Source organism: Tachypleus tridentatus, chromosome 12 (genome assembly GCF_004210375.1).
Source record: "Tachypleus tridentatus isolate NWPU-2018 chromosome 12, ASM421037v1, whole genome shotgun sequence".
Taxonomy (NCBI): Eukaryota; Metazoa; Arthropoda; class Merostomata; order Xiphosura; family Limulidae; genus Tachypleus; species Tachypleus tridentatus.
Genome location: NC_134836.1, coordinates 47,848,627 through 47,861,353, shown reverse-complemented (window position 1 = coordinate 47,861,353; position 12,727 = coordinate 47,848,627). Strand labels below are relative to the sequence as shown.

General features: G+C 34.2%; 1 protein-coding gene across 6 annotated transcripts in view; it reads left to right on the top strand.

Moving 5' to 3' along the window:
* Positions 1 to 12,727, top strand: part of LOC143233216 (protein turtle-like) — a 186,101-nt gene that overhangs the window by 171,013 nt on the left and 2,361 nt on the right. For all 6 annotated transcript variants that reach the window (XM_076469190.1, XM_076469186.1, XM_076469191.1 and 3 more), the window contains 2 exons: positions 4,174 to 4,304; positions 12,212 to 12,397. In XM_076469190.1, coding sequence (XP_076325305.1) covers positions 4,174 to 4,304; positions 12,212 to 12,397 — 317 coding nt within the window. The remainder of the gene's footprint in view (positions 1 to 4,173; positions 4,305 to 12,211; positions 12,398 to 12,727) is intronic.

Here is a 12,727-nt window from a genome sequence, read left to right as displayed (position 1 = left end):
TACTTAATACCTAATCTATTCTGCAAGGGCTGGAAAGGCGGGTAGCAATAATGCAACCAATTAATTTTTAATTCGATTTACATAAAATTATGTAAAAATACGATGTTCAAACGATTCTTGAATTTTTTTTGTTTCTTGAATCAAGAGCAAAATCGATTGTTTTTTAATATTTTTTTTCTGTTTATTGTGTTTTTGATTGATGTCACCTGCAATTTTGGGGTTTCGACTTTCAAAATTCGGACCCCCCAAAAAAAGTACTAACATTCCCCAACTTCTTACTGAATAAAATAAAAGTAATGTAATTATTTTGTTTAACTGGATCGTAAACTTATAGCAATAAAAATGTTTTACATTAATTTCATTAAAAATCGCAGGCTGACGGGAAAAATCACACCGTACGACGAAACACCATGTATTCTTTAGGTTACGGTGCATAAACATTTATTTTCCTTTGTTTTTTGCCACTGTTTTTATTTTTTCCCTGTTTAGAATGATGCCATGAGAGGCTAGTACGTGCCCTAAAAGTCAGCTAGATATAACTGGAGTCTACGAGTAGGTTTTCGGGATCGTTGAAATCGCATTTAACATTCTATTTTGTATTCCTTGTCGCTATCAGGATCATGTAGCGCAGCCCTTTTTGAAACTCAACTACTAACAAGCTAGCGAGACAAAACTTTATAATTGTAGTCGAGTACCATGGAGAGGATGTTTCATGTTGATTGTTTGGATAACTACAGCAGTAATCGGGATAACGGATGTGCTTTATTGGTACACTGGGGCCTCAGTGAACCATAAGAGTACCTTCTAATCCAGCCCCACTGGTTCAGCGGTACGTGGTTTAGCGGCTCACACCGCCAAAAGCTGCGTTTCGACGCTCGTGGTGACAGAAGAAAGTCTTAGTTTACAGTTCAGCTGTGTGATTAAAAACAAACCTATCAGTCACACTATAGAGGCAAGGGTATTTTATGCTAGTTCAAAATATGTAGAGGATGGTTTGATCAGATTACCCAAAACTATTGTCAACGAAACACATGTCTCACTGAATTCATTAATCATAACACTATGTAACAAAATGTTTACTTTTTCTTGTCCCTGGGCAGAAAGTGTTATTTCCCAATTGCTTATGTCTAAAGTAAATGGAAAAAAAAAAACCTATTTTGCTCTTCAAACTTTGCGTATAACGAAAATATGATGGGAGACTATATTTGGGGGCTGATACTTGAAAGTGATTCACATTACAGTCGCAAATCTCGGAAAATTACTCACTTCTAAACATTTTTGTATAACTTTTAGTATAAATACATGTAAATATTGATTCATATGTTGTTTTATTCAGACCTTATGTAAATGAAAATGTGCAAATTTGCCCGTTTTTACACAGAAATAAGTTAATTTTTAAATTTCATTATCCAGGTCACTAAAGCAAAGTTTAAAGGGAATAATGGCCATTTCTGTACTTTTACAACATAAGCAATTAAGAAATGACGCATACTATCCAGGAACAAAATTTGTGTTACACAGTGTAATCGTTACAAAAGCATATAATTTTAAAACAGTACTTTAAGTTACATCAGCATCATGGAGGTCTAACACTATATTTACACCTTATAAATAGCATCCAAATCTGTGAGAAAGTTCACAGTACGTTGTATAGCTTATAAGGATATAATATCCTTATAGTGATGGCCCGGCATGGCCAAGCGTGTTAAGGGTGCGACTCGTAATCTGAGGGTCGCGGGTTCGCATTCCCGTCACGCCAAACATGCTCGCCCTTTCAGCCGTGGGGGCGTTATAATGTAACGGTCAATCCCACTATTCGTTGGTAAAAGAGTAGCCCAAGAGTTGGCGGTGGGTGGTGATGACTAGCTGCTTTCAATCTAGCCTTACACTACTAAATTAGGGACGGCTAGCACAGATAGCCCTCGATTAGCTTTGTGCGAAATTCAAAAAACAAACAAACAATCCTTATAGTGAAATTAGTTATATAACCATAACGTGTTTTAACACTTAAACGGCGGCTATGATCAATTGGTACTGCTACCTACAACATTCCCGCTGTTTAAGGGTAAAGTAAAAATGTCATTTGCTAAATATTCAGCTTAAATGTTGAATATTTATCATCTTCTAATTCACTAGCATAAAATACCCACGTTTTCATCTGCGATTTTTAAGGGTTTCCATTAGGCTTCAATGTAGGTCTTATTAAGCTTTTCAATTACCTATAATTATTTTTACTAAAAGAGCTTTTACTAAACAACAATATCTTACGCCAATTTCCCGCTAGCTGAATGTTAGGATATGGACACAGTTTCAAATATGTCTTCCCAGGATTAAGGGGGAAGAGATCAAAACAAAGATTCGATGCCAAATTCGGGTTTAGTGATAAGTGAAACCTTCGTCACGCCTGGGTGACCTTTCAGTGATGCTTAAATCTGTCGGTACCTCTTCGATGGGGACCCTCCACCGTATCGATGAATACCCCCTGAGTCTCCCTGAGTCCACCTACCATGTTTGGTTCTGCTAACTGTATAACTGCAGGTAGAATAAATTGGACAAGAAATACATAAAAGGAGGTACACATTTGAATTAATATAGGATTATCACAGCAACCTGAAATCACACAAAATCGTTTAGTTATTATCGCTATGAAGGTATACTATCTGAGTGTTTTTATTTTTATTATGTAAACGAACTGTTTTTAGAAGATTAACCATAGTAGGTTTGAAAACAAACTACACTTTTATCTGAATAAATCCCTTTATAAAACATGTTTGCTGTCGCTCGAATATTCCTGTCTTAGTAGTTCACTATAAGCATTGCTTAATATATCTCAAAATTTATTCCTGAGACAGCTTAAAATATAACGTAAGAAAGTAAAGCAGTAAGATATGTCACTTTCGTGTTAATTAGCTCTTTTTTATTGTAATAGATGCTTTACTTGTTCAATAATATTTTAGCAATAAAATATTACTCGCTTTTTTCATTATTGTAAAGTTGATTAATAAAATTCTTTCAAAAACAAGAATATTTACTCGATCTTTTCATTATTATAACGTGTATCAATAAAACTCTAGCAATCAAAAACAATGATACTTGATTTTTTCATTATTATAATGTTGATCAATAAAACTCTAACAATCAAAATTAAGAGTATCCACTCGTTCTTTCCATTATTACAACGTTGATCAATAATACTTTTGCGATAAAAAACAATGATACTTGATTTTTTCATTATTATAATGTAGATTAATACAACTCTAGCAATCAAAAACAATGATATTTACTTGATTTTTTCGTTATTATAACGTTGATTAATACAACTCTAGCAATCAAAAACAATGATATTTACTTGATTTTTTCATTATTATAATGTAGATTAATACAACTCTAGCAATCAAAAACAATGATATTTACTTGATTTTTTCGTTATTATAACGTTGATTAATACAACTCTAGCAATCAAAAACAATGATATTTACTTGATTTTTTCATTATTATAATGTAGATTAATACAACTCTAGCAATCAAAAACAATGATATTTACTTGATTTTTTCATTATTATAATGTAGATTAATACAACTCTAGCAATCAAAAACAATGATATTTACTTGATTTTTTCGTTATTATAACGTAGATTAATACAACTCTAGCAATCAAAAACAATGATATTTACTTGATTTTTTCATTATTATAACGTTGATTAAAACAACTCTAGCAATCAAAAACACTGATATTTACTTGATTTTTTTCATTATTATAATGTAGATTAATACAACTCTAGCAATCAAAAACAATGATATTTACTTGATTTTTTTTTCATTATTATAACGTTGATTAATACAACTCTAGCAATCAAAAACAATGATACTTACTTGATTTTTTCATTATTATAATGTAGATTAATACAACTCTAGCAATCAAAAACAATGATATTTACTTGATTTTTTTCATTATTGTAATATTGTTGTGTATTCTGTTTCATGAGTGAGCTAGTAATATAAACATATACTGTATAGTAAGCTAATGTTTTCACCTTTGTTTTATTTTTCAGGAAAGCGACATGTTCTTTTCATTTTAATGGCACAACCTCATCTTGAAAGCAACAATAACAATAATTTAAAGTACAGGTCTTTAAAACCAATACATTTTTTACTTCTTTCATTGTCGTTTAGAGAGGAACGGCGGTGTAGGGAGAGGATGCGGTGTTTACCACACGCCACACAATGGAAAAGGCCGACCACGTGAACCACCACCTGGGCTACTTCCTACAACTTACGAAACCTCTACTGTGTCTGGAGCATCGGTGAGTGTTCTCTGAAGCTTTACACATTAAGACACACCAAAAGTGTTAGAAGTGTGTTAAAGTTGATATTTTTGAAGCTTAAGAATAAAAAAAAACTTTTAGTTTCTAGCTATGTAATTAGTAGTGAATATTTTATTCCAGTGTTAGCAACATGCTAATACAGTCACGAAATACAATTATTTTATCATATGTAGAAGCGTAAATAAGACAACATGTAAACATTATTTCGTGTATCTGAAAGGCAGTTAATGCACAAAACGGAAAAATAAAGCAACTAAACAGGGTTTACTCGGAAATTTTCACTATATATATAAATCAGTTGTTTCCTATATTTTGCTTAAAAGATCGCTTTATTCAGAAGTAAAAAATAAAGCAAAGTTAATTGAAAAGTTTTAACACTTATCGGTAGTCACCATGTTATTTTACTTTAACCCAAGTAGTTGCTATTTATATCACAATAACTGGCAGGTGAAAATACGTTTTACTTTTTTATGCCCCAGATGGTAACTGAAGAGACATGTTTATCAGCTGAAATGTCATTAACTTGACTATTCTAAGCATGACCGTTAAACTTTAGAAACTTGAAATGGTCATGTCAAAATCATATAACTAACAATCACAGTAAATTGAATGGTTATACCGTGTATATACAGGATACTTTAGAGAGCACGTAAAGTTAATCGGATTTGGAGCGAAGGTTGTTTATTTTAGTATAATACTGAAACCCTTTTCAACAAATTTTATAATGAAAGTAATTAAATGTATAAACACACACACATATATATAAAACCTTAATATTTCAAACGCACTGTTTCAGATAACCACATACTTGTAGAAATATGAAAGTGTTAGGTTTAATTTCTTGTCAGATACATTATTAGTATTTTTGGTTAATCACATACTTTGCTCGCGTCCTTCACAACCCTAAAGTAGCTTGTTCCCCACTTCACCAATGGCATGTCAGCGGGCTTACAACACGAGAAACTGGGTCTGGTGGGCAGAGCATAAAGAGGCTGTTGTGTAGTTTTGTACGTAATTACAAATAAAACAAGAAACTTATTGTTTAGATAATACTTCTCTGGGCATGTTTTAATTTTTTAAACCTTTTGAACAACTTCTAATTAATTGTAACATAGAAATGTTTATCTAAATATTTTTGTTTCAGTTAATGACTTGTTGTGAGTTCTGTAATGGACATAATTTGTGTCAATATCTATGTATGTGACAAAAATACCTTCGCCATCTGTTAAATGGCACCACAAATACATAAAAAAATCACATTTCTGTACCCAAGATTCAGACAATTAGAAAACTGACTGTGAAATGTGAACAGAAGAGAAGTTTAAATAAACGTACTCTCCTCACAATAAGAACACGACTTTCGCTAGGACTGTATGAGGGTTAGAATATATCTTTATTAATGCGATTTTAAAATATAGTACTGAAAAACAGTAATTCTTAAATTTTTTTTTCAATACGGGAAGCACTTTTAATACATGAAAACATTACAGTTTTTATCAGTAAAATGTATGAAAATTTGAGTTCTGCAAATTGAATTGTTTTAATGCAATGTGTTGCGTATGAATACAATCCGAACACTTCACTTCTCACTTTTCTCCAATTCGGGAATCACTTTTAATATATGTTTGTTTGTTTGTTTGTTTTAATTTCGCGCAATGCTACACGATGGCTATCTGCGCTAGCCGTCCCTAATTTTGCAGTGTAAGACTAAAAAAAAGGCAGATAATCATTACTACCCACCGCCAACTCTTAGGCTACTCTTTTACCAACGAATAGTGGGATTGACCGTAACATTATAATGCCCCCACGGCTTAAAGGGCGAGCATGTTTGATGTAACGGGAATTCGAGCCCGCAATCCTTGGGTTATGAGTCGAATGCCTTAATTACCTGGCCATGTCGGGCGTTTAATATATGAAAACATTACAGTTTATATCAGCAAAATGTAAGAAAATTTGAGTTTTGAAAATTGAATCGTTTTAATGCAACGAGTTGCGCATGAATACAATCCGAGCACTTCACTTCTCCTCTGTAGTACTTCCTAGAAAGAAAAAAAATTCCTTTTATAAAATGTTCGCTTTTCTAATTTATTTTCACTGAGGTGCAAATACTACGATTAGTAATTACTAGCAAAAATAGCAGCTTGTAGGGCGGCGCTTCTACTTGTATGTAATAATTATCGCAGATAATATGCTCCTCATTAATTACATGTATAGCCTTGTGCGGCCCAATAGTAAGCTGCCAAAACTGTTCGATCTTAGATTCTATGGTTCGCGTCCAGTTACCAGAAAAACAAATCGCTCCCAGCATACTGGAGTCGTGCAGTACAAGACAACGGTCGAATCTCATAATTCGATTGGAGCGCCCCTTGAGTTGGCGGTCGTAGAGGTTTAGTAGCTAGCAACTTTCCCTCTATTTCATTGCTTCAAATTAAGGAACGCTAGCGGGAAATTAAAACAATAACATAATCTCATATAAAGATCCCTGTTGGTTCAGCGGCAAACTTGAGAATTTATTATGTCAAATCTTGTGCGTTTGATCCCCGTGTTGGACGCATCATAGATAGCTCATTGTCCAATTATGCACGTAGCAATAAACAAACATATGTAAGCGATGTTTCTAATAGCTTTACTAATTTAAATGGTCAAGTTGTTGGATTAACTGCTTTAATACAAGTATGGCTTAAAACCATCCCTTTCCTTTCACATAAAATGTTTACAGAGGTTTATCGAACACGTAGAAATATGTTATAGTATTAAAATGTATATAGTTTCTGTGTCTTTAATTAATAGGATTAGATAATTACTGTGTGCACTTGACGTAATATGTGTAATTATTTTGTAGGCCTTGTAATAAGTTGCTGCTGATGTTCCCTAGCGAGACACACAGCAATAATGTAAAATTAACTTACATCATAAAAGATTTGTGTGTTTTGAATTTCGCACAAATGTATTCGAGAGCTATCTGTGCTAGCCGTCCCTAATTTAGCAGCGTAAGACTAGAGGTAAGGCAGCTAGTCATCACCACCCACCGCCAACTCTTGGGCTACTCTTTTACCAACGAATAGTGGGATTGACCGTCACATTATAAGGCCCCCACGGCTGAAAGGGCGAGCATGTTTAACGCGACGGGGATGCGAACCCGCGACCCTCGGATTACGAATCGCACGCCTTAACACGCTTGGCCATGTCGGGCCATCATAAAAAAAACCATAATTTAGTTTCGAAATTTTTGGCAGTATGGTGTCTATAAACTGTTATATTTTTTTCAGCGACGGTATTTCCTTTGTGAATATAATATTATTTTCTGCAATATCTATTTGCATAGAACAAAAATCTAATGTGTTTCCTCTTTGTTTCTAAGAGTCATCCATCATTTACATTATGTTACTACATGTGAAATTTTAATGTCTCTCCTGTTGACATGTACTCAGTTGAATATTGAGTGGTATCGTACCGTGGAAAAATCCTTGCAATATATTACAAAGAAGGAAACAAACAAAATCAGTTTCTAGCGATATTTCGTATTATCATAGTCATTTATATGCTCAGAATATTTTAAATTTCAAGAAAAAGCTTTATTTTTTAATAATAAAATACGTGCATACAGTTTATAAATAAGGAGGCATTTAATCAAATTACCAGTATTTCATCAACGTTACAAATACATCTGCTAAGTTAATATTTTATTTTATTTTACCTTAATCACACATGTGGAAGGGAACACATCATAAAAACTTGTCTTGTCATCCAAGTATATGTCCCGGGAATAATGTTACTTAAAGTAATGTATGCAGTTTTGTATGGATGTTGTCTCAGGTGTATGGTTTAAATATATATGAAACAAACAATTTTTTTTCGCTTCAAAGTTTTTTATTTTATTAACATTTGCTTGCTTTGAAAGCTAGAATTTAAAATACCTATGAGTATATATTTATTCATTTAAAATAGTGTAAACATGAAAGTATGTTACTGAAAAACAACCTTATTAATAAGTTAATTATCGATGTCAGTTACAGCCTATTAAATCACAAGACTGACTACTTATTTTATTATTCATTTTGACATCATTGTCTTTGATTATGGTGAAAATGTTGTGCAACGTAGCACAAACTGTACAACAATACATTAGAGACGAAGCTTTTTGTTCACACGATCACAGAATTGTTTTATTATTCATAAATTTTGTGAAAAGATGTAAGCAATCTAAATCGTGATTAATAACAAACAGATTTTAAACTACACAATTTGGAACATATAAATGTAATGACTTCCCAGTGGCACAGCGGGGTTTCTACGGACTTGTAACACTAGAAATCGCGTTTCGATAAACGTGGTAGGCAGAGCACAGAGAGCCCCCAGTGTAACATTGTGCCTAACTTCAAATACGCAAATGTAGTTTCAATTTCATTTTTATTTTGTTTGCTTTTACTAGTATGTTTGTGTTCTGGAAGAATACTTTATGCTAAAACGTAGAATTAATTGTTTTACATTCTAAGTTCTAGTACTTTTTGTCTATCTTTTATTACTATTTATTTCATATCTCTAAGCTATCACGACTACCTAAGAGATTATAACAGCACAGTTTACCTAAAGGCACATATTAATAATAAAAGTCGTCTAGTTTTAATATGAAACTCCACAATTATAATAACATCTAATACACGCTGCAAACTTTGTACTTCTGCTTAAATAGTGCAGTTTGCTCTTCCTATTATGTATTAATGAAATCTATAGCTCTGTATTGTTACACCTTAAAATTTCTTAATGCCTTTGCACATAAAAAAAAGGTAATGAAAGATCCAAAGACACGTTATAATTTTATAGTGCATTCGAATAATGAATAAAGTTTCTTTACCAAAAGCATATCCATAGTCATACGTCGGTTACATATGTTTCATGATGTTCAAACTGCACTGTTTCATTGAAATTATGTGAATATCTCTGAAGAAACTCAGTTTTTTAAATGTCTCTTTTCACATTATCTATGCTTGCACTAACTTTCGTAACTAATTTAGTAGGAGTACAGAGATTTAAAACGTATTATATTTAGTTTAAACAAAATACAACATAAAATAGATAAACCGCATCGGGTACACTTCAAAAACACCAGTTTCTTTTGAATTTCACGCAAAACTACATGAGGGCTATTTGCGCTAGCCGAACCCATTCCAACCAGCAATTGTTGTACATTTCAAATCAACTTTTGGAAATTTACAATAGCACCTTAGCTAGACATAATGAATTTTAAGGTGGCATTTGCTTTTTATATTTAGAACTACCGTCACATTTCTTCAGTTTTTGAGATGGCACAGCTGTTTGTTTGTTTGGAATTTCACGCAAAACTACATGAGGGCTATTTGCTCTAGCCGTCCCTAATTTAGCAGTGTAAGACAAGAGGGAAGACAACTAGTCATCACCACCCACCGCCAACTTTTGGGCGACACAAAGAAAATTTCCACATTTTTATTATAATGTATTAACTGTTAGCCATGACGGGTCAAATATCATGTGAAAGCCATTTTTAAACAAATGAAGTAAATTATTACTTAGGGTTTGTTTGTTTTTGTTTGTTTTTGGAATTTCGCACAAAGCTACTCGAGGGCTATATGTGCTAGCCGTCCCTAATTTCGCAGTGTAAGACTAGAGGGAAGGCAGCTAGTCATCACCACCCACCGCCAACCCTTGGGCTACTCTTTTACCAACGAATAGTGGGATTGACCGTCACATTATAACGCCCCCACAGCTGGGAGGGCGAGCATGTTTGGCGCGACGGGGATGCGAACCCGCGACACTCAGATTACGAGTCGCACGCCTTAACACGCTTGGCCATGCCAGGCCCATTTCTAAAGGAAGAAAACAGTAATGAAAACTGAATTTTGAAATTATTTACGTGTAAATATTTTCAATAAATACATTCTTTGTAATAACCAATATAATATTTCACTCAAAATATACTCTTCAAATAAAGAAACGGTAAAGGGATATTTTTGTTATTTTAAAGAGAAATATATGTAATAACGTTACAAGCTCAGAGTATGTGATGTTACATGTGTTGAGGGACTGATTGTCAGACCAAAATGACAATAAAAGTTGTGCACTTTGAAAACGGTGGAAAACATCGGATTCTTCGCCAAAACGCATGCGTATCCAATAAATTTGTTTGAGAGATCTGCATGTTGTGCAAGTGCAACATGTGCAAACTCCCTATAAAAGTGACAGGTTCTCGGTTTCCATAGCTCAGTGTTAAGCCACCGACACGCAATACAGTTACCCCAAGACTGACTGAAGCACAACGCGACAACGCTATTGGTCGCTTGGAAGCAGGCGAATCTCGATCAGATGTTGCCAGAGCTGTGAATGTCCACCCAAGCACCATCACAAGGCTATGGAACCGTCACCAACAACATGGATCAACTCGTGACCGTCCACGATCTGGCAGACCTCGTGTGACCACGCCCGCACAAGATCGCAACATCCAGTTACGTCACCTTCGGGATAGGACCACCACTGCGACGTCTACTGCCTCAACCATACCAGGGCTGCGTAGCATTTCCAATCAGACCGTACGCAACCGTCTACGAGATTTTTAGGCCCTATGTGCAACCCATCATGATGAACGTCAACGACGTTTTTCAACATGACAACGCCCGTCCTCACACAGCCCGACTCACCACTGTCTTCTTGAAACACCACAACATCAACGTTCTTCCCTGGCTCTCCAGATCACTAGATTTAAACCCCGTCGAACATCTTTGGGACTAGTTGGACCGACGTCTGCGACGGTGACAACCTCAACCGCAGACTCAACCCCAGCTTGCAGCAGCTTTGCAGGCTGATTGGACAGCCATTCCACAGGATGTGATTCGTCATCTCATCGCTTCCATGGGCAGGAGATGCCAAGCAGTTATTGATGCTCACGGGGGGCATACTCGTTATTGACGTTGAGTGACGTTAAACTTCACATAGTGAGCGTGGACTTTGCCTTTGCAGACTTTGGATGTTCAGCAGTGAATGTGCAAAGTTTCACACATGTCATACAGAACTACCCGGAATAAACTTGTTAACAATTTGTCTCATATTTTGCCTTTTGCGTTTCTTCTTTTGAAGAGTATATTATTCTAAGTTATCTTATAATTCGAAATCGAGTCTTGACATACATTCACAGTCCATGACTGGATATTTAAATTTTTAACACCGAGTTGAAATTCTGGCCATCATAGGTATCGATAATTTTGAAATAGTATGTGTATGCTTATTATAGAGCTAACCTGAACAAAACATTATAATGGCTCACGCACGCTGAAATCAATTTGAACCTTTTACAAAACAAGCTTGTAATTAGTATAGGATGAAAATGGGGTGTAGATTCATTATTATTTTAATATCACGAGGTACTATGTAACTCTCTGTAAACTACAGCAAAATATAAGTAGGAAAAAATGGTTGTTGTAACTTTGTTGAAGTGTGGTAATTGCTATGACCAGAAACCGAAATTTTACAACATCATTTACCAAAATCTTATTGTATAGTAAAATATGTATATTTAGTTTATGATTATTGTAAGTTTTCATGTTTATATTTAATATTTTTCGCGTATTTTAATTTATCTAAGATAGCATAGCTTGAATTTCTCTACTTCAGTTGGTGTTATATAAGTACATTTTTATGTTCCATACCTTGTGTAGTTCTTTTTTTTAACTTCTCAGTGCATACGTTGTTTTTTTCGTTTGCTATCTTAGTTTAAATAAAAAATTCATGACATAATATATAATACGTTCTTTAAAAATAAATTAAAAATATAAAGAAATTACTAAGCAGATGAATAACAAAGTTGCTTTGGAGAGAGGCTTGGCGTGTTTAAGAATTTATTTGGTACGTGTCCCCAGGATACGCAAGAACCTTCCATGTTTGTATCTCGTGCGTCAGGTGCCGTGAGACAAACGAACCTAGCACCAGAATATCCTCAGATTGACATTTACAAACAAGGAGTTCAACCAGACCACGAGGAAGATGACAGTCATATAACTGTGGAAACTCCCTTAATGGAACCGTTGTCTAACATAGCCGGCAGGGTTGGTATAGGTTTCTGCTACTTGGTTCAGTAATATTGTTGTATTTTTTGACCATTAAAAGGCCTGAGTTAATGCGCAATTACAATATATTTTTAAAACTTAGCGTATGTTTCTTGTTATTCTTACATAACATGAATGATTTAAAATGTTTTCAAAAGTTCTGCCTCAATAAACTATAATATGTTTTAATTTATATTTAAATGAGTTGATTTTGCAGTTTGAAACACTTATATACCTCCTTAGTAAGTAAGTTCCTAAAGATTAGCGATTTTTTTTCAGTCCGTCCATTGTGCGAAAAACATTAGATTTTATGTTCTTAATAAACAACGC